Source organism: Barbus barbus (genome assembly GCF_936440315.1).
Source record: "Barbus barbus genome assembly, chromosome: 48".
NCBI classification, from domain to species: domain Eukaryota; kingdom Metazoa; phylum Chordata; class Actinopteri; order Cypriniformes; family Cyprinidae; genus Barbus; species Barbus barbus.
The window spans coordinates 5,499,816-5,527,185 of NC_136726.1; the positions used below are offsets into that span (position 1 = coordinate 5,499,816).

A 27,370-nucleotide genomic window follows, 5' to 3' on the forward strand; every position below is an offset into this window, starting at 1 on the left:
TATTCATTAATTCATTTATTGTTTAAAAATATTTGTTAATTTATTTAATTCATTTAAAAATTATTTATTTAGTTGTTCATTCTTTTAAAAATTATTTTAGTGATCATTTAATTTCAATGTTGATTTATTTGATTTATTCAGTAATTCATTGCTCGTTTATTTAATTTAATTTTATTTATTTGATTTATTCATTCATTCAAGAATATTTGTTAATTCATTTCCATTAATTCATTCAAAACATTTATTTGATTTAATCATTTATTCATTGAAATTTATTGTTTGTTTATTTATTCATTCAATCATTTTAAATCATTTGTTCATTTTCTTTATTTTTTTATTTCATTTATTATATTTTCCCATTCGTTTTATTTACAAATTTAGTCATTCATCCATTCCAGACATTCATTCATTCATTTTTTCATTCATTCCAATGAGCTTTTTGCTGTTTTATTAAATACGACTAGAGAAGACATGAAGGTGGTAGGATGGCTTGGTTTCAGAAATAAAGTTGCGTTTAAACTTCTGTCGTATGCAGATAAGCACCAAAACACAACACATCAGAACTGGCATGACCCAGCAGGCCACGTTTCCCACCATGTTTGTATTTATAATAATAAATACAGCAATCCTTCGACATAAAGATGCTAAACAGATACTCTTTATTAGGTTTTTATAGGAAGAAACACTTCAGCCAGAACTGATTGGAACCATAAAAAATATATTAAGCATCATTTAAATGCAGATCTCTATCAGCAAACAACATAACAACATGTGTGTTACAATTTTAAACTATCACTGGGCCAATAAATATGCAATTTACTTGGCGGACTGAGGGAAACATTTGGTGCCTCGGTGGCAAATACAAACCTGATCCTATCAAAAACCAAACTAACATGCAGATCGATTTGCCCCGTTTCTCCATTAACCTGCAGACCAGAGGCGTTGAAATTAACCTCACTGCTCTTTGATTAGGAAAATATACGGTCAGCCGCTGATCATATCAACACACAGTTTCTGTTCAGGAGAGATTACAACATTAATATGTCAGCAAGTGACTTTAAAGAGCCGTTATGGATGTTACCGGTGTGACAGCTAATAAACCCCACCTCTGCAATTTGTCCCATGAACGTCGTTGAGGCGTAAATCTCTTCATACTCACTTTTATTAGCCCATGTGAGATTCGGGTTCATAATATGTTTGTGTGTTCGTTTTATGCCCATTTGGAGTGACACTGTCACTCTAAATTTTCGCAGACTAAAAGTTAAATTTCTTCTGTGATGAAGTGAACATCTTGCAAAGTAAAGAAATTACATTAATATAGAGACACATTAAGAATGATCAATTAAATATCAACGATATTGAGAATCAATGAGCATCAATTAAAAATACCACACAACGCTACAAATATTTAACAATGAATCAGCACACAGCAAAACAAAAAATCTTGCATCAGTAATCGCATAAATTATTCACTTTCTAAAATCTAAGTTTGTTCAGGCAACTTTGTTAGGCTAATTTACCTGAAATTAAGTAGACTAGATTTTTTTTTTTTTTTAAATAAGTATTAATTTGAGCTGTTATTTTTTTTGTCATGTTTTTCACAATTTCTCTATTTATTTTGTTACATTTAAACATTCAAAACATGCTTTGTTTTGCATTTTGTCATTTTGCTTTGTTGACTTGCCTTGTTGTTTTTTTGCCTTGATTTGTTTTGTTGTTGTTTTGCCTTTTGTTTTGTTATTTTGCCGTGCTTTTTGCTTTATTTTGCTTTATTTTGTCTAGCTTTTTTGTTGCTTTTTGTGTTTTTGTTTTGCATTGTTTTTCCTTGCTTTGTTTTTGCTTGTTTTTTTTTTTTTTTTTTTTGCTTTGCTTTTTGTTTTATATTTATATTTCTTTTTCTTTTTGTTTTGTTATTTTGCTCTGTTTTGTGTTTGTTTGTTTTGTTTTGCACTGTTTTGCCTTGCTTTGTTTTTTGTTTTGTTTGTTGTTTTATTTTTTGCCTTTTGTTTTTGTTATTTTACTTTGTTTTGTGTTTTTGCCTTGCTTTTTTTGCTTTTTGTGTTTTCGTTTTGCCTTGCTTTTTGTTATTGGTTTGTGTTGTTTTGCTTCGTTTTGCTCTTTTTTTTCTTCTTTACTTTTTGCTTTTATATTTGTTTTGCTTTTTGTTTTGTCATTTTGTTTTTTGTGTTGTTTATTTTGCACTGTTTTGCCTTGCTTTGTTTTGTTTGTGTTTTACTTAGTTTTTTGGTTTTGCTTTTGTGTTTTGTTTTGTTTTATTTTTTCACAACACTTGTTTATTTGAAAAAGTCTTCAAAACTGTCATCTTGCTTCACACAGTGAAAAGTGGGGCAGCAAGTTAATTAAGAGAAAGTTTTTAATTCATTTCTATGGTTGGAAGCTGTTAATTCATGTTCGCCTGTGGTCAGATGAGCACTTAACATCACACACTGACACATCTCTCATGATGGGCTCCCACAGGCTCTTGTAGACTAGTAGTGCTGAAAGAGAGAAACAGAAGAAATCTCATTACAAGTTCAGGGACGCAACTAGTCTAGCTGATACAAGGCCAAATATACTGTAATATGCAGTGTTACTGTGAGAACTCAAGCTACAGTTTTCACATTTTGTTTTCTTCTCCTTCATTTGCTCTTGTACAGTCACAGGGACCTGAAGCCGGAGAACCTGTTGCTGGATGAGAAGAATAACATCAGAATAGCAGATTTCGGCATGGCATCCCTGCAGGTGGGAGACAGTCTGCTGGAAACCAGCTGTGGGTGAGTGAAACCAAGTGTCATTATAACACTAATGATCAGGACAGTCAATGCCTTCAGCTCAGACTGAAAATCTTTAGATCTAAATTTAAGATTGATGTAATTGCATATGAAAAATGTCCATCCACTTGGATTACACAGTAACATAAACATCTTATAAACTTAATGTGATGCATATTTGTTAGGCATACATAGAAACTGGTAAGACTTCTGTAATATTACTAACAAAGTAAATGTGTTTTAACTACTAGGTTTATATAAATTGGGTTATACTGTGTGTGTATATATATATATATATATATATATATATATATATATATATATATATATATATATATATGTATGTATATAAACCCGTTTGTTTTAATCTTACTTAACTAATAAAATATTGCATGTTACACAGCAAGGCAAATTTAACCATGTTCATACTTTTTAAATGCATAAATTTAATTGTTTTCACAATAAACAGATTTATGCTGATTCAGTTTGAAGCAGTGCTTTGTGAAAATTTAAATAAAATCAAATTACAGGAAAGATTTTTACTTTCAAAACATCATGTATTGTTTTGCTCACAATCGTAAACGGTCTTCCTCGTCCTCCACAGCGGCGCAGGCAAGTGCAGATCCAGATTCAAGGACGTTCAAAAAAAATAATAAATATAAATATTGTTTTTTTAATTAAAAATAAAATAAATAAACAGTTAAGTGTAAAACTTGCACAGCGAAAAATAGGGCAGCAAATGAATTGAGAACGTTTGCTTATTCTAAGCAATTTGTATGCATTTTATATATGATCGTTTTAAATATAATCATATAAATGCAATGGTAAATATTTCTGTAACCATGAATTTGTTTTATTCTGTAACTAATTTAATTTGCTGCATCGCATTTTGTTAGTTTCTTTGTTAAAACTCTGTAATTTAAATGGATGAAAAAAAATGTGTAATTCAAATACATAAATCTTAAATTTAGGCCTAAATATTTCACTCTTTCGGTCCAAAATATCAAGAAAGCTTAACTAGCAATATAACTGGAGTTCAGGAGAACAAAATAAAATACAAACATCTAGAAAGACCCTAATAAGTGTAATCACCATATATAATATAATCTGACACAAATACAAATGCGATTGTGACTCTGCTGTGATGTGCTTTCACTCATCGTTACAGGCAACTCTGGAGTACATTGAAAATAGATAGTAATTCAGTTCTTCATAAGCATTTTCCATCCTCTCTCTGACCCACATTAAACAGGTTTTTGCTACTGTACCTTTAAGACGTCAATATATGAATCATGTCTCTTATGATTGGCTTTTTTATGATTGGTCTGTTATGATTTTTTTTTTTTTATATGAAATGAGTAACAGCATCTCTGCAAACTGTTGGGACAGATTAGCAAGGAGCTTTGTCTTGAAGAGTGAATATTCAGTATTTTTGAATCAAACGAGCAAAAAATATCCTGTTTTTCATCATTATAAATGTACATCTTTAACTCATGAAACTGTCACAGTCTGCATCACATATCAGCTGCTTGTTTTCCTTCATCTAAATTGTGAACTGTCAGAAGTAGTTACTAATTAGGCAAATCTCATGAAAACTGTCCAGAAATATCTGCTACATATTTCATCATATATATATATATATTAGTCTGCTTGTAAGTGAAAATGTCCAAAGTGTCAATATTTTTGTGTGGCCACCATTATTTTCCAGCACTGCCTTAAGCCTCTTGGGCATGGAGTTCACCAGAGCTTCACAGGTTGCCACTGGAGTCCTCTTCCACTCCTCCATGACGAAATCACAGAGCTACCTTGCGTTCCTCAACCTTCTGTTTGAGGATGCCCCACAGATGCTCAATAGGGTTTAGGTCTGGAGACATGCTTGGCCAGTCCATCACCTTTACCTTCAGCTTCTTTAGCAAGGCAGTGGTCGTCTTGGAGGTGTGTTTGGGGTTGTTATCATGTTGGAATACTGCCCTGCGGCCCAGTCTCTGTTTCAGTATGGTCACAGTACATGCTGGCATTCATGGTTCCCTCAATGAACTGTTGCTCCCCAGTGCTGGCAGCACTCATGCAGCCCCAGACCATGACACTCCCACCAGCATGCTTGACTGTAGGCAAGACACGCTTGCCTTTGTACTCCTCACCTGGTTGCCGCCACACACGCTTGACACCATCTGAACCAAATAAGTTTATCTTCGTCTCATCAGACCACAGGACATGGTTCCAGTAATCCATGTCCTTAGTCTGCTTGTCTGTTTGCGGGCTTTCTTGTGCATTATCTTTAGAAGAGGCTTCCTTCTGGGACGACAGCCATGCAGAATAATTTGATGCAGTGTGCGGCGTATGGTCTGAGCACTGACAGGCTGACCCCCGACCCCTTCAACCTCTGCAGCAATGCTGGCAGCACTCATACATCTATTTCCCAAACACAACCTCTGGATATGACGCTGAGCACGTGCACTGAACTTCTTTGGTCAACCATGGCGAGGCCTGTTCTGAGTGGAACCTGTTCTGTTAAACCGCAGTATGGTCTTGGCCACCATGCTGCAGCTCAGTTTCAGGGTCTTGGCCATCTTCTTATAGCCTACTCCATCTTTATGTAGAGCAACAATTATTTTTTTCAGATCCTCAGAGAGTTCTTTGCCATGAGGTGCCATGTTGAACTTTCAGTGACCAGTATGAGAGAGTGAGAGCGATAACACCAAATTTAACACACCTGCTCCCCATTCACACCTGAGACCTTGTAACACTAATGAGTCACATGACACCGGGGAGAGAAAATGGCTAATTGGGCCCAATTTGGACATTTTCACTTAACCTGTTACCGTTCACCAGAGCGACGTCGCACTGAACGCTCTTTGTTTGCATGTGTCATTGTTTTCTAATAGAATAAATGAAACGGGACAAAGTTAATCTTGACAAACTATATATCATTCTGAGGGTCTAAGCCTCAAGCATCGACGACAGATCGCTGTTTTTCAATGGAAAGCTTATAAGGAATGAGTGGCACAAATTTGCTACATTTGTGTAAGCAGTACACATCCAAACACGCAGAGTAAAAAAGCCGTACGTACCTTTATCATTGTAATAACGAGCCACAAACGCGTCCACTGCTGAAATCCCAGTTTAGTTAGAGAGGTAAGGGTCCACAGAACAACATCCCAGTGAGCACTTTTAGTCCAGCGAAACAATAACGTTGTAATAAGGATGAATATTCTTTTGTTTACATTTCATTTCTTCAGAGAGTTATTGTTCGCGTCCGTTATGGAATAAATTACGCTCAAAAACAGCGTCTTGGTGGTAAAAAAACAACACGGTGTTGCAGCATACGGTTTTACAAACATAATGAGACCGTCCACGGAAAAAAAAGTCTCAGAAAAGCGGAATATAGATTATTTGATTTGGCGCTCCCTCCTGCCGGCAGTGACGCTTCTGTGACGCAACTGTCATCTGAGCGGGGCGTAACTTAGCGATCTGCTTTATCCATAAAAAACTGTTTTTTTTTTCTTCTACATTTTTATATGTGTGTGTGTGTATTGTGTGGGGAATGTGGCCGTGTCTGCATGATTATAATATGTATGGACGGACATCAGCGTGTTTATTACCGACTCTATGACGGCTATCATTGTGATTCATTGATCAGCTATTATTGATTATATGGCCCATCTGTATGATTATCATCTGAATGGAAGCACATCAGCGTGTGATTACTGACTCTATGACCATGTCTGGCAATATCACTTCATGTCTGGCAATCAGAATACGTCAGTATACATACTATATACAAAGCATTTTTTTTCTATTTTTTTTTTCCTTTTTTATTACTCAAATAATTATTTTTGTATTTTTTAGTGCTCAAATAAATCTGTCTATTATTTTATAATTGAAAAACTATGCAGGAACATGTATAATGACTAAAATAGTTTGTATAATTCTGCAATACATTTGGTGGTTATTTTTCCTCAAACAGGGGGGTGCGGGGGACTATAAATAGTTTCAGAAAAAATATTGCAGGAATCTCATTTTTCATGGTATCTTCTTCAAATTTGAAATATAACTCATGAGACACATGGCTTTCGATCCATTACTTTTCTGGATTGCTCCAGGACTTATTTCATGTATTTGTATATGAAATAAAAAAACATTCAGTGTGGAAAAATATTTTTCAAGGCACGTCAGTGCCTATAACTTTTTATCTTTTTGAGCATTATCAACTCTGGATGATAGATAGTAAAGCCCAGAGTCTCTTCTTTCCAAAGATACCTAATTTGTTTGTGTAAGCACACTTTGTCACAAACTGTTACCATTTTAATTTAGGTAGGTTATTTTAACCTGCGAGCCCCAAATGGGGGTGAAGGTTAACAGGTTAAGGGTGTACTCGGCGGTTTAGACATTAATGGCAATGTGTTGAGTTATTTTGAGGGGGCAGCACATTTACACAAGCTGTACACTCACTACTTTACATTGTAGCAAAGTGTCATTTCTTCAGTGTTGTCACAGGAAAGATATAATAAAATATTTACAAAAATGTGAGGGGTGTACTCACTTCTGAGATACTGTGTGTGTGTATATATATATATATATATATATATATATATATATATATATATATATATCTTTTATTTAACCAGGCAAGTCATTAAGAACAAGTTCTTATTTTCAATAACATCCATCTATCCATGTATCTGTGTGCGTTTCTGTCTGTCTGTCTATATATCTCTGTCTGTGTGTGTGTGTGTGTGTGTATAATAGGTTTTATATATATATATATACTGAATAGAAAATTAAAAATGTATAGAAAATGTAATCATCATAATAAAAAATTATGACAAAAACGCACAACAAAATTTGTAAATTTAACTAAAATTTAAATGAAAAATGTGTAAATAAAAACTATTTCAAAATATTAATAAAAATTATAGTTAGGGATGCACGATATTGGAATTCTGCCGATATTCGATATGCCGATATTTTGCAACTCGTTTTGGCCGATATCGATGCCGATACCAATATATTTCCTTTTGTTTGGAAACAACACCAAGTCTCTCCTGTGCAGAAATTATAAGCAAAATATTATTAATTTTGGTTAGTTTTTAACAAGAACTTATTTATTAGAATTAAATAAAAAATAATAAAGGTTTTTTAACAGTACATTGAAGCTTTGAAAATAAATATAAATCAACTATATCAATCGCTGCATTTTTCCCCCCAGAAAGATGCAGTGTTAACCCTAATATTTTATTTTAAGATTTAACATTTGTAGATGGTCTAAAACAAAAGAGTTGTAAAAATTCTGAAAATCTTTTAGAGCTCATGATTTGTTTAAAAAATTAAACGTTACACATTAATGAATAAATCAGTATATATAAAATTATTTAATTTACAAGTGTCATGTTTGTGATTTTTTTTTTTTCATGTAAGCTATAGCTTCTGACCATTAAATCAAAACATACTTATTTTATTACATCAATTACTGATTTATTTAATCCGAAACAGTCTAAATGTTATTTGTGTAGGCTATTTTACTTTTCATTTAATTAGTAGTAGGCCAACAGCGCCCCCTACAGATTAAAACTCCTTACCGAACGGGCATTAGGACCTGGGGGAGGCTGTCACTGCTGCCCCTGCTTGTGCTATAATAACTGTTTACTCTATCCCACACCGAACGCGTCATTCTGTACATGCCTTCACACATTAAATGCAGCGATCCAAAACAGTCAATCTATTCATCATTCAGACAAAACTTTGCTTCAAGAATGAGCCACATTGCTGACGTGATCTAATCGCTAGCACACCCTGAGCACATGCGAGTTAACCCCTTATCGGCAAGACATATCGGCATAATTTTGCATGTCAGGCCGATGCCGATATTTACATTTAAAGTCATTATCGGCCGATTTCGATATCAGTCCGATAATATCGTGCATCCCTAATTATAGTAAAATCTCTATATCTCAGTCATAGTAGATAGAAAGTCCAAAAGAACATAATTTATTTGAACAATAAATATAATACTGTAAAAGTCTATAATTTCACTTTTAATCGATATAATGTGTGCTTTTTTTCGAATGAAAGTATAAATGTCTTGGAAAAAAGTAGTGTCATTTAGAAGTATTTCAAAATAAACTGAAAAACAATTATTCATTGAATTTACAAACAAATTTTAAGGTGAGTGCTTGCAATCAATGTATTTAGCTACATTAAAATAAAAATACAAATTAGTTGACTAACTTTCAACTTTTTTTTTTATTTAAATGTAGCTAAAATAAATAGTTTGCAGCCACTTACCTTAAAAAAATATATTCTAAATTTTTTTCAGTGTACTTAGTGTAAGTTAGTTCACATTCAAAATATATTTAAATCAAATGTGAAGCAGAAAAAATACATGAATCATTCTAAATCAAATTTAAAAAATCTTTGCATTGCTTTTATTCATACATTTCCAGTTGAGTTTAAAAAATGTGGACTTTAATGGGAAGTCAGATATGTGGAAGCAACCAATGAACTTTGAGCTGAAATGTATGACCCACCACTTCTGACATCATCAGCCCTCTCTTTTCTTCTCGCTTCATCGAGGCCTGGGCTGGAGAAAAACGAGCAGAACTCATTTATTGCCCTTCATTTCTTTCTATCATTATTTCTCCTTTCAATAACTGACTTGGCCCCCCACATATGCCACAAAGCCTCTTGTCTTTCGTCAGTAGATTAATTTTGCCGTGTTCGCCCGACCTTTAGGATTACAGCCAGCCGTGGCCATAGATTAAAGCTGACTGCAGGGAAATCAGCGGGACAGTTTCTGTACAGAGTCACCTCACGTTATATAATGAGCTCCGCTCACCGTGGGTCAGAAGCTACAGGACAGTCTCCTCGCAGCGGCGTGACTCAACATCTATCGGGATGAATCTGTAAATCTCCCATCAGCTCCGAAGCCGATCTGGGCTGATTCTGAACCCAGTGTCCTTGATGTTTTACAGTGACCCCACAACTATTTTAAACCCTCATGAAAGGGTTTATTTTGTGACAGCGTCTGGCTGACTGTACATTCAGTTTCTTATGTCTGTACATCACACAGATTATTACTTACACAGATGCTTAATAAATAGATGCATACATGTTCACTTTTATGCAAAAGAAGAGCACCTTTAGGGAGAGACAGATGTTTGAATTTATTTATTTATTTATATTTGCTCATTTTTAAAATATTTGTTTATTCAAACATTCAAAAAAAAATAATTTAGTTTTATTTACTGGTTTTAAATGCGTGCATTCCTTTCATTAATTAATTAATTCATTCATTCATTATTTGTAAAACATATTTGTGCATTCATTTTTTTTTGTTTGTTAATTTAATCATTCATTTATTCATTTGAAACATTTTTATTTATTTTTCAGAATTCATTCAAAATATTTGTTCATTCATTTTATTTGTTTAATTTAACAATTCATTTATTTATTTGAAACATTTTTTATTTATTTATTCAGACATTATTTATTATTTCATTCATTCAAAAATATTTGATATTTATTTAATCACTGATTCTTAAAAAAACAATATGTTTATTCATTAATTTGTATACTCTCATTTATATGAAATGAATAAATAAGCACATTTTTATCCAAATTGTCATGTAGATACACTCAGGGTTTGACAGATGCAACCTAAAACAGCCCCACTTTGGCTCAGTCTGACCTACACTCTCGAAATAATACAGGCTCTATTGATTCAGAGCTTCATGGATGCCTTCCGCTGGAGTTTATGGTGTTTATTGTCATATCCCAATTACCACGCACTATTTTGGCTTAATGATCATTGTACATCGTACCAAAAAGAGACATTTGAACCCATATGTCTGATGGTTCATACACACCCACATCAGTTATGAAGTCATTGGTTGACGAGTTTTGCAGAAATGAGCGAGGAAATGAGCTTTAGCAAACAGCTTGGAGTAGAAAAATGATCTGGCACCATGCGCTGCAGGGGTCCTCCATAAACTCATCCCTTAATGGATGTATTTTTATCTCTAATTTAGCTTCCTTATCAACATAAACAATGAAAACATTTTACGGCCTTAAAACATCCAATTCGTTTTGATGCCTGCAATTCAGCGCACCTGCCGCGGAGGAAAACACTGAAATGCTGCGATCGTTACGCCTTCAGAAATGTAATAAGCAAAAGTGCTGTTGAGCTGATGTGTTGAGGGCAATGAGTTTGGAGTGAAACTGTGTCTTTTTAGAGTTTAATGTTTACAGATTCAGCAATATTTTATTATAAAACACATAATGATAGAATCAATAAATTCACCAGTCCGAGAACCGACTTATGAATTATGAAAAACACTTTTTTGTGATGCATATTTGTAGAGTATTCTGGATGATACCATGTGCATTGACATCTCTATCTGAGATAAAGTCAGAATTATTACACAATTCTACTCTTTCTCTCGGAGTTGTCCATGAATATGAAAGATTATTTCTGCCACGAGATTAAAAAATAAATAAAGTAATTGCAGTTTTTTTTTTAATCTCACAATTATAATTTTATATTTTTATTTTTAATCAAAATTCTGACATTTTTCTCAAATTCTCAGAATTTCGAGATACAAACTTGAAAATTTGATATGTTAACTTTCAATTTGGACTTCTTTTCTCTAAATTCTGAGATTGCATCCCTCAATTCTATTATTTTGCTTTCAACAAGAAACAATAAAAAAAGTTGAATGCAGTTTTATAATTCGGAATTTTTTTCCTCATGATTGCAATTTATATCTCACAATTCACACTTTTCTTCTCAAAATTGAAAATAACAACTCACAAATTCTGAGTTTATAAAAAAAAAAAAAAAATGAAATTGTGGGATATAAACTGGGAGAAAAAAAGTCAGAATTGTCAGATTTAAAGTTGCAATTACCTTTTTTTTACCAAACAAAATAACAGCATTATGAAATGTACTGTAAACTCCGAATTCAGAGAAACAATTCAGGATTATAAGATGTAAACTTACAAGTACAAGTTTATAACTTGCAATTGTGAGATATAAACGTGCAATTCTGAGAAAAAAGTTAGAATTGTGATATATAAACTCACAATTTGCAAGAAAAAAATTCTAAATTGTGAGATAAGAAGCTAAAAAGAGAAGTCCAAATTGAGGTATGGATTCACAATCGGGAGGAAAAAAATGTCTAAATATTGAGGTAAAACAGAATTACTAGACACAAACTCGCAATTCTGAGGAAACAAGTCTAAATTGCGAGATAAGAAAGTTGCGGTTACCGTTTTTATTTTTAATTCTGTGGCGGACACAAATAACGGAATTGCAATACGCCGAGAGAATTGTGAGAGAAAAACATTGCAATTACCGTTTTTATTTTTAATTCCATGGCAGAAACAACAAAAACAGAATTACAAGATACAAACTCTGAGAAAACAATTCTGATAAAGTCTGAATTTTGAGATATAAGCTCTAAGGGGGGGGGGGGGGGGGGGATTGTGAGAAACTTGCAATTAAAAAAGTTTTATTTATTTTTATTCTATGGCCGAAACAAGCTTCCTCACATGAAGGTCTTCCTCCTACATCTCCACATCATCTCTCGAGCTTTTCTCTTGACGTTTCTAGTGTTTCTGTATGCAGTTGAGTTCTTCAAGTTGAATACATTAGATGATAAGCCAAAGCTCTCACTAACAGGATATTCATATTTGCATAGGTGCACGCTTGCGAAGGTATTCGAGGGATCATGGGAGATGCTGACAGCTCACTGAGAAACTCTCTAAATAATATGATTAACTCTGAACATGCCTATTTATCTCTGCAAAAACACGTTTACTCTTGCGTCGATGGGAAGAGCGTTATGATGCACAGGACTGTTGTAGAAGAGGATTTGTCAAGAAAGATTAATGGAGACAGGATGTCAGCTGGTGAAACAGGAAGTACCGTCAACATTTGGTGACCCTAATTACTCTGGGAAGATGTTATCGTCTTCTTTAGTGTATCTTTGTCCCTCCAACCAGATCTTGATATTAATCATTCTGAGCAAACAGTATCGCACGTCACGGATCAGTGCAGATGAGAAACGTCTGCTGAAATTCAGAGCACTTTTGCTTCGGGGAATTACAGCTTGCCTTCTATGGTTTTATATGTTTATTTGACAAAAATAGTATAGTAATTAAAATTATTGGAAAGAGTTTAGGAGATGTTGTAGGTCAGACTCGAACCGCTGTCATCCCAATGAGCACCACAGCTGTGATTTTTAATTTTTTTTTATGCAATTTTTTATTTGATATGTATATATATATATATATATGTATATATATATATATATATATATATATATATATATATATATATATATATATATATATATATATATATATATATATATATATATAATTTTAGTTTTTAATGTTTTGTAAAACTCTCTTTATATTGTTTGAAAAATTGTTGAAAAATATTGTGTATATAATTTTTTTTAATATCTATCTATCTATCTATCTATCTATCTATCTATCTATCTATCTATCTATCTATCTATCTATCTGAACAATTTGAAATTCAAAGTAATAAACATTGTAAAATGAATATGAAATAGAAATGTAATGTACTATATATGTACTGCAAATCAGTACTTTTGAATTGTTTGTTTCAGTAAATCAGTTCAAAATATGAGTCCCCGGGAGGCTTTTTAAAAAATATTTTATTAAAATTATATGGTAATGTGTTTTTACAGTTCTGCAAAAAAAAAGAGTCATTCTCACACGCTAAATATTGATTACATGTAATTAAATGTAAACTTTTTATTTATTATTTAGAATAAAAAATCACTATATATTGAGACATTTTGTATAGAAAACAGCTGAATTATGTTACACTTTTACAATTATAATATTTTATTTTTATTATAAAATTGCATTTTTACTGTAAAATGTCTTGCTTTAAACATTTTAATGTATTTGGCAGCAAAGGCTGTTTAATGAAGGATAAAAACGGGGGACAATTACAAATATAAAATATTATATTAAAATATGGTAATGGTTTGTTTCAGTGCTGTGAAAAATGTCATTCTCACACGCTAAATATTGATTACATGTAATTAAATGTCAATATTTTATAAAATTGTATTTATTTAGAATTTTTAAAAAAATCACTATATATTGAGACATTTTGTATGGGAAACGACCTAATTATGTTATATATTTTTACAATTATACTATTGAATTTTTATTGTAAAATGTTATTTAATGTCTTGCTTTACACATTTTAATGTATTTACTGTATGTACTGTTTAATGAAGGATAAAAATGGGGGGGGGGGGGGGGGGGTTACAAATATAACAATTAAAATAAGACAAACATATTGGGAAATGAATAGCGGTGTGGGTAACTCAAGCTAATGTTGTCTTTTCACAGATCTCCTCATTACGCGTGTCCTGAAGTCATCCGGGTGAGTGACTGTCAGACTTTCTGCTTTGTGGAAGTAAACATGAGAACTCTGAATGTGTGACCTGATCTGGAGTCATTGCGTTTTGACTTTGTCTTGTCTCTGTCAGGGAGAGAAGTATGACGGAAGGAAAGCAGACGTTTGGAGCTGTGGGGTCATTCTGTTTGCTCTGTTGGTGGTGAGTCACTCCAGACTTTACCTTACAGGAATAGTTCACCCAAATATAACATTTCTGTCAACAATTACTCACCTTCTTGTTGCTCTAAACTCATATGACTACATTTATTCTGAGAAACATTATATATTTAAAAATACAATTTTAGTGTATGGAAAAGAGCAGCATAAACACGACAACCAAATATCTCCTTTTGGTAAAGGAAAGAAAGTCATAAAGGTTTAACAGAATTTAAATTTTTGCATGAACTATATCTTGATTATGGCAAATATCTTCTCTTCAGTTCGCTTAAATTGCGTAGAAAGACACAAACAGCATTGAAACACATTGTATTACGTTGCTTGTTTTGACAGTGTGATGGATATTAAGGTTAAACTCACGCTTTCAGAATGTCATCAGAGATCCTTTTTCATCAGAAATGGTATTTTGTGGAAATGAACAGGCATATTTGAATGAAGGCTGGGAATTGATGTTTCTCAGTCCCAAAGACAATAAAATTTAGAGCAAGTATGGGACGCACCTCTGCACTGCATTATTAGCTGATTTTATTCGAAATGTTTTACCTGCGCGTCTGAACCGCAGAGAGTTCCAGCTCATTTGAAATGCTCTTGTTCAATTTTGAGAGGTTTATCTCTCCACACAGAGCTAGTGGCCTGCATTTTAAAGCCGAGCTGGATTGTTTTTGACGTTCTAGAAATTATGATGACCGAGTCCTTTCTTTAGAGATCATTCAGTGACTTTCTTCATCTCATGACTCCTTATCTTGTCTCATTTTTGTCTGTTATTTTGTCTCATCTTGTTGCATCTCAATTTGTCTAGTTTTGTTTGGTCTTCATTGTTTTGTCTCTTGTCTGTTTTCTTTTCTCATCTCATTGTATCTCATTTTCCGTCTCACGTCACCTCGTCTCGTCTAATTTTTGTGCTTTCTTTCACATCTTCTTGCATTTTGTCTCGTTTTGTTTGGTCTCGTCTCATGTTGTTTTGTCTCTTCTGTTTTCCTCTTTCATCTCATATCATCACATGTCAGCTTGCACTGTCTATTGACTTCTTTCATTTTGTTTTGTCTTATTCCATTTCATTTTGATCTCGTCTCATGTTGTTTTGTCTCTTTTCTTCCGTTTTCCTGTCTCATCTCATGTCACCTTGTCTCATTTTGATCTATTCTCTTCTTTGGTTTTGACTCAGCTTGTTGCGTCTCTTTCTGTCTTTTCTTATTTCACCTCATCTTGTCTCATTTTGTTTTCAAATTTTTTTTCTCATTTCAAATAGTTTTTTCTTTTCTTTTTCCGTTTTCTTTCTCATCTCACCTGCATTTTATTTTATCTCAACTCTTGTCACCTTGTTTCATCCTGTCTCATTTTTGTCTCTTTTTCTCATTTAGTCTTCTTTTGTTTAGTCTTATGTCATATTGTTTTGTCTCCTGTTTTCCTCCCTCATTTATTTTTTGTCTCACCTCGTGTCACGTCTCCTTATCTCGGTTTGTCTATTCTCTTCATTAGTTTTGTCTCATCATATTGCATCTGTTTTTGTCTCGTCTCATTTTGTCTCTGCACTTTTTCATATTGTCTCATCTAATCTAGTCTCATTTATTGTAATCTCACCTCGTCTCATTTTTGTTCTCTGTTTTATATTATCTACTTTTATTTTGCCTTTTTGTGTCTCATTTCTTCTGTTCTCCTCTCTAGTCTCATTTCATTCCGTCTTGTTTTGTCTCGTCTCATTGTTGTCTCTTATTTTGCCTCATCTCATTACATCTCATTTTGTCTTTTGTTTGGTCTTGTTCCATATTGTTTCATCTCTTCTATTTTCTTCTCTCATCTAATTATTTTGTCTCATTGCATTTCTTTTGGCTTGTCTTGTTTCATCTCATCTTATTTTGTCTCTTCTCTATTTAAATTTTGCCTCATCTCATTGCATTTCTTTTTGTCTCATTTTGACTCATCTTAATATCTCATTGTGTCTTTTGTCTCGTCTCGTCTCGCGTTTGTTTTTGTTTTTCTTTTCTTTTCTTTTCTTTTCTTTTCTTTTCTTTTCTTTTCTTTTCTGCTGAAGTTCATTCGGTCGTCCCTTTATGAAATATATATTGACCTGCTGTGGAAAGGCAGACAGCACCAAAACCAAAAATATAATTGACTTCTGACAGACTGTGCTTTGGCAGACTGACACGATGCTGAATGCACAAAATCCTCTCCGATCCAAAGTGATTGGAGTGCATTTATGCTCTTGTACTGTCTCTTTTGTTTTTTGTACTTCCTCTGTTTTGTTTTTCATCAGAAATTCAAATGAAACCTCATCACCCTCATCTGTAGCATGTCAGCAGTACCGACCGACCCCTTACATAAGAAAAAGCAGCGACGCGAGAGTTATTTTATGAAAACTTAGCATTTATGGGTCAATCCTCTGAGCACTTTTATTCTGATTTGTTCTTCTTCTCCAGAAATCCTCATTTACTCAGAACTTCTCTCAAGACTGATGCATTTTCTTTTTGTTGTCTGTGTCTTTCTTTTAGGGGGCTCTACCGTTTGATGATGATAATTTAAGAAACTTGTTAGAAAAAGTGAAGCTGGGTGTCTTTCACATGCCCCATTTTATCCCACCGGACTGCCAGAACCTTCTGCGAGGAATGATCGAGGTCAACGCCAGCAATCGGTTAACGGTAAGACATTTTCATGGGGTTAGTTATATAACATCAGTTTTATAGATATAAAAGCTAGATTTAATTATTTAATCCTAGTAACTAAGTAAACACCAACTGTTACAGTAAAAGTAAGTATTTGTTCTGTCAACATTTTGCAACTGACCAAAAAAGTGCTGCCACCTTGAGGAACAACTGATTACTGCAAAACAAATTCAGTGCACGTGTGCGACCTGCGTGTACAAAGTATGTGGGTTACAAAAATTGGTGTAGAGTACACGGACCCTCACTTACACGTAACAACCAAAGTATATTTTGGGCTTTATACAATAACAAGTCAGACAACATGCTGTGGATCTTGTTCCTTTGGTCGCAGATGTCTTCTGCATGTTTTTCATGCATGATTAATGTGAGGAGATGCTAAATAAGATGTTAGTAGTTAGCAGTTAGAGAAAGGTAGGATTTTATTTTGAAAACACGTTTCTCTGGTGTTTTCTGACTCTCTTGATTTGGATTCAGTGGGGAATCTTGATACTGTGACATGGCGATAAAGAGAAAGAGGAGTTTGAAATGTAAGTTTGATGTGCAGATAGTAAAGCTAGTCGGACAGTTCAAAGGTAGTGCGTTTGTGTGTTTGGAGATCAGCTCCGCGTGTCCAGACACATCTGCTATCACTTTGACCTTTCTCTCCTCACAGAGGACGCAGATACTAAACAATACAAATCTGCTTTTGACTTGAATAAATGCTGAAATCAGAGTCCTTCTGTTTGTCAGACTGTGATTCACGTTTTGACACGAGAGACAGGGATCAGAATATTTGCTGAAATACTATAGAACACTGTTGAATCCAAATCAGCAACAAATCTAGGGTCAGATTGACCTTTTTCTTGGTGCAAGGGTCAAGAGAATTCAAGGGTCAAAGGTCAAGTCTCAGTCTGAATCTCTTAAAACCTGTAAGGAACATCTGATCTGGTTTATTTTTCACCCCATAATCAAAATAAAATTGTATATATAACAACAACTCTTACTCTTCTGTTAAGCAGCACAACATGGCCCCGCCCCCTTTGTTGCATGTTCCCGGGGGCGGGGTTTATTTGGGTTTGTGACGTCACAAACCCGGGAAGTAACTCATTGTAGTCTCTACGAGCCGTTTTCGTAGGCATTTAACTGCCAGAATTTTAAAAGACATGCATTGAACTTTCAGCGTCGTAACTTTGCCGATATTGTTTATGCTCAAACAGCAACAGTATACATACTAACGAATGTTTAAAAAAGTGAAATCACTTAAAAAATGTGTATGTGTTTTTTTTATCATCACTCATTTTTATTGATCTTTTGCATTTTGTAAATGTTTAATACATCTAATTCTCAGTGTTGTAATTGAATAAAAAAATTGTATGTAATTAATTTGTAAAAAAGTATGTAATACAAAATAACATTTTTATTTTTATCACTCATTTTTATGTTTTTACATTGGATGTTTTTTATTTTAGTTTTTAATTAAAATAGTTTGAATGTGAATATAAAATGTTATATGTTATTAATTTGAAAAGTATTTACATACAGTATGATGATAGTTTTTGTCTTGCATTTAATTCATTTAGTTTATGCAATATTTCGTTTTAGGCTAAATTAAACATCTTTATTTAATTTTAGTTTTAATGAGTTAAAAAGGTTTTGACACATTAAGGGAGTTTTAGGCAGAAAATGTTTTTAATCGTCATGAAAATAATGGTGTAACGCAAAAAGGCTTCACTTTCTTTAGAAAGAGCACAACTCAATATTTATTAAATTTTTCCTTTTGATTTCTTTCCTGAAATATCACAGTAACCTCAAGGAGCTGAGGTAGTTTTTGTAGTTCTTATGAAATCTGTTCTCTTCATGAGTGAGGCTCCTCCGTCGTGGTTACGTCACACTTCTATACAGGCATTCACTCGCTCCGCAGGAAGACCGTCTCAAGACTGTGTTTCCATGGAGAAACAGCTTAAACAGGAAGTGGAACTCTGGCTCCACATGAAAGTTCTATATTAATATCTCCATTTTTTCCCCTAGACTACAAATGGACACTTTGCACAAGAGATTTCAGTCTCATTTCTTTGCTATTTCAGAAGAAAAATTCAGAGAAAAAGCTGTTAGTTAAAAGCAACCGAGCTGAGATCTCCTGCATGACAGTCGTCAATCTCACAGAACACGTCTCGTGATCACGTCCCTCGTCTCGTTAGCTTGTTCTCGTTACCTTTTACGAGTGTGGCATTTTAATGAGTCACAATGGCTTTCAAGGACAAGCCTGTAGGAAACACACGTCTTTAAGAGCACTGATGGAGTTTGATAGTGGCTGAATTGTGAAGAAAGACAATGAAAAAAATGATCTTTGCAATGAGCAATGATTCATTTTCTCAATGCAAAATTCACAACAAACATTCCTGACAGCATATCAGACAGCTGTTTCTTATAGCATATTGGAAATTTATTTTTTTGGTAAGATATTAGTAATGAACCCTAATAACATAAACAGGCCTCAACAATATAAGGTACATCTACATATTACATTTATCCATCCATCCATCCATCCATCCATCCATCCATCCATCCATCCATCCATCCATCCATCCATCCATCCATCCATCCATCCATCCATCCATCCATCCATCCATCCATCCATCCATCCATCCATCCATCCATCCATCCATCCATCCATCCATCCATCCATCCATCCATCCATCCATCCATCCATCAACACATTCAGTTTAAAGCAAAATGGACACATGCATGTTTTTACACAAATTTGTTTGTGAGTTAGCATATGTGAAATACATATCATAGAAACAGATGATTGAGGAAAACAGTAGACAGCAGTTATGACCCCCTCGAGCACAGATATGCAAATAATAATTGGATCTCATCTCTACACAGCCGGTCATTTGTCATCAGACGCGGATGTATCTGCTCTCAGATGAAACGTCTCCATTACCTCTCAGCTGGACTCGCTCTAGTATTCGTCTTCTGGAACCAGACTTTGGGTGCTGGATGTAGACTTGCGGCCTCGTGGCCTTTTCTTACACATTTCCATGAAGGTCACGAGACCGTAGCCTGTCCCATTTGTCATTTTTCAGAAGGGTTGCTTTCTGCGGCTCTTTTACCAAGCCTACAACACTAGAGTTCACAGCGGACTACTGCACTGACGTCTTTAAAGGCTGCTGGTCTTTGCAACTCATTTTAGCCAAGAGCTGATTGAGAGGAAGAGACTGGCAGACTGATGTGTAAAGCGAACAACCTCGTTTGTTTTGTTTTTATGTGCTGTGTAAATGTCAAATCTTGAAGTCTTTCAGAGATTTGATATAGTGAAACTCACAAACTCCAGATCCAGCCAGTCATAAATCGCACTAAATTCATGTTTAAATTGACAGTCCTTATGTGATAATATAAAAAATATATATATATTATATAAATATATATCAAATATATTCCTTATTATGAAATAATATATTGCATAGGCTGGGGGAATCTTAAATTTTTAATCACTTTTTACTTATAGTTAACTGCACATAGATAATGTTTTAAATGAATAGCAATTCAAAAATATAATAGAATAGATAATTATAATAAAATAGATTTTAAATATCCATTACTTGAAAGAAATTAAACATTAACTAAATTAAAATGATATATACAAAAACGCATTTTATTTCAGCTTATTTTATTTTATTATTTATTCATTTTTATTTCAGGCAACATTTCTCTCTTACATGTAGTTTAACTTGATGCATAATAAAATGACGGAAACTAAAACGGGAATAAAAAAAAATCATAAAAAATACTATTTAAAATTAATTAATGAAATAAACCTATTGAAATTAAGAAAAACAAAACAAAAAATTACTGAACAAAATGACAAGAACTTTAAATAAAATTTAAATGAAAACAACAATATCTAAAATTAATAAGAATTGTAACAGAAAATATAAGGAAGAAATATAATATTTGATATTGAATTGATACTAAAAAACAGGGGTCATGAGTATGCATTTTTTTTCCTTATAATTAGTAACACTAAATTACCATTTAAAATAGACAGCCCTAATTATTTGATCATATTAAGATTATAATATTCATATAAAAAACACATACGGAATATCCCTTATATATATATATATATACATACATATACATGTACATATATACATATATATGATATATAATGGTATATATATGTGACCCTGGAGCACAAAACCAGTCTTAAGTCGCTGCGGTATATTTGTAGCAATAGCCAAAAATACATTGTATGGGTCAAAATTATCAATTTTTCTTTTATGCCAAAAATCATTAGGATATTAAGTAAAGATCATGTTCCATGAAGATATTTTGTAAATTTCTTACCGTAAATATATCAAAACTTAGTAATATGCATTGCTAAGAACTTTGACAACTTTAAAGGTGATTTTCTCAATATTTAGATTTTTTTTTTTGCACCCTCAGATTCCAGATTTTCAAATAGTTGTATCTCTATAGTAGTATTGTCCTATCCTAATAAACCAGACATCAATGGAAAGCTTATTTATTCAGCTTTCAGATTATGTATAAATCTCAATTTCGAAAAATTCATACTTAAAACTGGTTTTGTGATCCATGGTCACACACACACACACACATGTTGGTTTTTGTGGTTTATGGAGACTCTCCATAGGCGTAATGGTTTTTATACTGAACAAACTGTGTGTGCTATTGCCCTACACCAACCCTACACCTAAACTTAGCCCTCACAGGAGACTTTGTGCATTTTTAGATTTTCAAAAAAACACCATTTAGTAAGTTTTTTAAGCCTTTTGAATTACGGGGACATAGACAGTGTCCTCATAAACCACCTTCATATTGTAATACCTCTGTCATACCCATGTCATTATACTAATTTGTGTCCTCATAAACCACATAAAAATGCACACACACACACACACACACACACATATACATACATATATACATATATATATATATATGTATGTATTTATTCATTTATTTATTTGTTTGTTTGTTTATTTATTTAGTCATAGCACTACAGCAATACACATTGCAAAATTAATGAGGCTTTGCTTTTCCAATTTTGTTTTTATTTTAATATTATTTTCAAATTGACTTGAAATTAGATTAGCAAGTATAATTTGGAGTGATTCATTGAGACCTGTTCTCTGAATGTTTCATTAATGGCTGCTGTTTTTCTGCTGGGACTTTAACCATCTCTCTCTGTGTGTTTCTCTTACAGTTAGAGCTGATCCAGAAGCACACGTGGTACATGTAAGTACTGAACTCACATGATTTTGGGGGCAGGAAACAATCGTTGTGACACAGAAACAGCGGACTGGGTGTTAGGGACGGATAGACAGGATCAAAAGTGTGTCTGTCTCAGAGATGCAGTGTTATATCGCGTGTGATAAACGGCACAGACCCCACATGTCAGCAGCAAGGACACTTTTCCTCCAGCCGCTCGCCTCGTCTGGTTTCCTCCAGAGACAGAGACAGCAGGCGAAGGTCGTCCCTCTCTCGGGTCAAAGACACGCCAGACACGCCGCCTGCGTTTTTAAGCAGAATACTTATGTTTATCGCTGCTCCACCGTCTTTTCTAACAGATGGCGACAGCAAATATTTGGAGCGGATCTGAGAGGGAAGGTTATGAAGACGCGTGTTGTGGATTTAGGGTCAGAACTGGCTGGGGTTGTTAGGGCTGCGAGGCTGAGAATGAAACACATGCTTGTGTTGCTTTATTAATTGTGACTTGACACAGAAAGCAGTCCGTTCACGTCCGTATGTAGATTATGCTGTGGGATGTATGTGCACAGTTAATTAGCACACGTTATTCTAATGACACAATTGTTTGTCTTTATAATCTTTCATTAAAAAGCCTTTGAAATGATTTGCCCTTTCACTGATATCACAGAGGACACACAGGCTATTGGATCACAACTCATTTTATATTGTTGTTCACTAGTGAATGTGTATTACTTACACTGTACTATTGCTGCAATTAGTTATAACAACAACAACAACAAAAAAGCATTAGAATAAGTAATAAAATAAAATAAAATGTAAATTTTCAACTTAAAAAAGTAAGTGTTTGTGCTTGACTTAAAATTACAAGTTTAGTTAAGTTGGATATTTAAGTTATCTTAACAAATTTTAAGTTGTTATAACTAATTGCAGCAACACATTTTACAGTGCCAGTCAAAGTTTTTGGACAGTAAGATTTATTATTATAATTTTTTTAAGAATTCTCTTTTGCTCACCAAGCCTGCATTTATTTGATCCAAAATACAGCAAAAGCAGTAATACTGTGAAATATCTTTACTATTTAAAATAACGGTTTTCTATTTGAATATATTTTAATGTATTCTTATTATTATATTATACTTTTATTATTAATTTAGTAAATTTATTCCTGTGATTTAAAAGCTGTATTTTCAGCATCATTACTCCAGTCACACGATCCTTCAGAAATCATTCTAATATTCTGATTTGCTGCTCAAAAAACATTTATTATTATCAATATTCAAAATAGTTGAGTAAATGTTTTCAGGATTTTATGATGAATATATATATATATACATTTTTGTAAATACATTTATTTAGCAAGGATGTAAAATTAAATTTAAAAAATTGTCATTTGTTGTTTCGCTGTTGAATATGTCCAAGGTTTACAAGTTTTTTTTTCTAGTTTTTTTTTTTTGCAATTAATGAATTCAATTATGAATGATTATGCATGGTATATATAGTGCTCTGTTAATTATCTTCATACTAATATTAATATTATCCAATAGCCCAATAAATAAGCATTGATTTAGGCTACTGAACAAACGAGCCTAGCTTTATTCTGTATACTTTTACCTTATTTTTACATAACTAAATGTAGCCTGTTATTTATTCATGTATTTGTTCATTTATTTATATTTTATGCATATTTAAAAGATTTGTTTTGGTGGAAGGGGTTAGTGTGGGAGAGAGAAAAAAATCAGTTATGCAATTATATTAAGTTTTTTGTTAATGTTTTGGAAAATATAAAAATATTCAGTTTAAAGCCACAATATGTAAGACTTTTATATTAAAATATCCAAAAACCACTGGAACAGTGTTGTATATTTTGCTGACTTGTGTACTTACATTATCCCAAATGTTTCGAAGAATGTATAAATCCTTCAACACACTCAAATGTATCCAGTATGATAAAACAGCGCTGCTTTTTTCTACATACGCACGACCGGAAGAAGCGGAAGCGGTCGACTGGCATAATAAAAGCTCTGCTGCTTTCGAACCGTGTATCACGCTCGGGTGTACTTCACCCATCCTGAAAAGTGAAGCTACGGGCTCGTTGATCGCCCCCTGGTGGCTGTCTGCAGTACAGGCTATAAACCCCGCCCTCTCCATGTAAATGAATGGGACTTGAGTCAAAATAAAAAAATAAATTACACTTCCAATACAATTTTCTGAAATATGGCTTTGGTCATTTAAGGTAGTTGTTATCATGTTGATGTATGTTCAATTGTTCGTTTTTGTGATAAGTTTCATTTTATCTAGTAATTTGATGCCATAAAAACGGGGCGTGATGTTATGGTTGATCAGACTCTGACTCCAAACGAATCTCTACTGCGCAGACTCTGGCTCCAAACGAATCTCTACTGCGCAGACTCTGACTCCAAACGAATCTCTACTGCGCAGACTCTGGCTCCAAACGAATCTCTACTGCGCAGACTCTGACTCCAAACGAATCTCTACTGCGCAGACTCTGGCTCCAAACGAATCTCTACTGCGCAGACTCTGGCTCCAAACGAATCTCTACTACGCAGACTCTGGCTCCAAACGAATTTCTACTACGCAGACTCTGGCTCCAAACGAATCTCTACTACGCAGACTCTGGCTCCAAACGAATCTCTACTCTACTGCGCAGACTCTGGCTCCAAACGAATCTCTACTCTACTGCGCAGACTCTGGCTCCAAACGAATCTCTACTACGCAGACTCTGGCTCCAAACGAATTTCTACTACGCAGACTCTGGCTCCAAACGAATCTCTACTACGCAGACTCTGGCTCCAAACGAATCTCTACTCTACTGCGCAGACTCTGGCTCCAAACGAATCTCTACTACGCAGACTCTGGCTCCAAACGAATTTCTACTACGCAGACTCTGGCTCCAAACGAATCTCTACTACGCAGACTCTGGCTCCAAACGAATCTCTACTCTACTGCGCAGACTCTGGCTCCAAACGAATCTCTACTGCGCAGACTCTGGCTCCAAACGAATCTCTACTACGCAGACTCTGGCTCCAAACGAATTTCTACTACGCAGACTCTGGCTCCAAACGAATCTCTACTGCGCAGACTCTGGCTCCAAACGAATCTCTACTGCGCAGACTCTGGCTCCAAACGAATCTCTACTACGCAGACTCTGGCTCCAAACGAATTTCTACTACGCAGACTCTGGCTCCAAACGAATCTCTACTACGCAGACTCTGGCTCCAAACGAATTTCTACTACGCAGACTCTGGCTCCAAACGAATCTCTACTACGCAGACTCTGACTCCAAACGAATCTCTACTACGCAGACTCTGGCTCCAAACGAATCTCTACTACGCAGACTCTGGCTCCAAAACGAATCTCTACTGCGCAGACTCTGACTCCAAACGAATCTCTACTGCACAGACTCTGGCTCCAAATGAATCTCTACTACGCAGACTCTGGCTCCAAACTAATTTCTACTGCACAGACTCTGGCTCCAAACGAATCTCTACTACGCAGACTCTGGCTCCAAACAAATCTCTACTGCGCAGACTCTGACTCCAAATGAATCTCTACTACGCAGACTTTGGCTCCAAACGAATCTCTACTGCGCAGACTCTGGCTCCAAACGAATCTCTACTACGCAGACTCTGACTCCAAATGAATCTCTACTACGCAGACTTTGGCTCCAAACGAATCTCTACTGCGCAGACTCTGGCTCCAAATGAATCTCTACTACGCAGACTTTGGCTCCAAACGAATCTCTACTGCGCAGACTCTGGCTCCAAACGAATCTCTACTACGCAGACTCTGACTCCAAATGAATCTCTACTACGCAGACTTTGGCTCCAAACGAATCTCTACTGCGCAGACTCTGGCTCCAAATGAATCTCTACTACGCAGACTTTGGCTCCAAACGAATCTCTACTGCGCAGACTCTGGCTCCAAATAACGCCATTTTCTCAAGATGGCAACAGCCATATTGAGATCCTTTTGGCTTCACTTTTCTATAGTGGAAGGAAGTGGAGACGCGTCGTCCATCTTTTTTTTACAGTCTATGATCACGCTCGTCCTTCATTAGCAATCGCTCCAGCGTCCTCATTTCGCTTCAACGACTTTCAGCCCCACCCTGCTTCATACTACAGTCACCTAATAAATCTATAATACATTCCCTGTGTCCCAATGTGCATACTATCCACACTATCTGTCCTAAATAGTATTGCAAATTACTAATATCACACAGAATTTAGGATGGATAGTATGCACATTGGGATGCAGGCATTATGTCATCAATCTACGCTTTCGTTTCTCTGTTTGTTTTGAATATGCGCCCTCTAGCAACAAAAACTTACATATTGTGCCTTTAATTAATTTAATAAACACCCACTATACATCTTATATGTACTATATGTTAATTATTCATATTAACATTAATTCATATTAATATTATCTAATAGCCAATATCCAGCATTCACACAGAAATATGTTGCACTACAGAAGTAAAATGATTAATTTACCACTATAAATCAGGATTTCTGTGACGACAAAGCTTTATTTTGGCATACTTGCTGCAGTTGGACGCAAGAAATTAAGCAAAGTAAAGTAACAAGTTATGCCCCATGCTGCAATATCTATCCACATGTCAAATAGACAGCATATTTATATTGATGGGAGCAAAAATTCAATCGAGTCAATCCATGTTTTCTCTAGCATTGGAAATTTTTAGTAAAGATTCATTTTCGCTATTCTTTTGCTGAGTGATTGACAGTTCTTTCCAAAACCGTGTGACTGTGTTTGCTCAGGAATATTTTCTCTGATGGCAGGAGTAGTGAGCTTGTGTTGTTGTTGTATGTGTGGTATGTCAGTGTCACTGACTGGCTTCTGCTCTCCTCAGAGGAGGGAAGAACGAGCCGGAGCCGGAGCAGCCAGTGCCCAGGAAGGTGGCGATCCGCTGCATCCCGTCAGCTGAAGAAATCGACCCGGACGTCCTGGAGAGCATGCACTCGCTGGGCTGCTTCCGGGACAAGAACAAGCTGATGAAGGACCTGCTGTCGGATGAGTGAGTGATCTTTTAGTTAGTTTTGTCTTTATATCTTCTGTTA

The 27,370-nt window shown here is 34.6% G+C and overlaps 1 protein-coding gene across 1 annotated transcript in view; it reads left to right on the forward strand.

The window, feature by feature from the left end:
* The window catches only part of LOC306866589 (serine/threonine-protein kinase BRSK2-like), a gene marked incomplete at both ends in the record, with an annotated part of 232,036 nt that overhangs the window by 171,688 nt on the left and 32,978 nt on the right, over nt 1-27,370 (forward strand). Inside the window, 6 exons of the mRNA XM_079411847.1 lie at nt 2,658-2,774; nt 14,169-14,202; nt 14,309-14,377; nt 16,884-17,030; nt 22,267-22,298; nt 27,163-27,327. Of these exons, the coding sequence (XP_079267973.1) occupies nt 2,658-2,774; nt 14,169-14,202; nt 14,309-14,377; nt 16,884-17,030; nt 22,267-22,298; nt 27,163-27,327 (564 nt within the window). The remainder of the gene's footprint in view (nt 1-2,657; nt 2,775-14,168; nt 14,203-14,308; nt 14,378-16,883; nt 17,031-22,266; nt 22,299-27,162; nt 27,328-27,370) is intronic.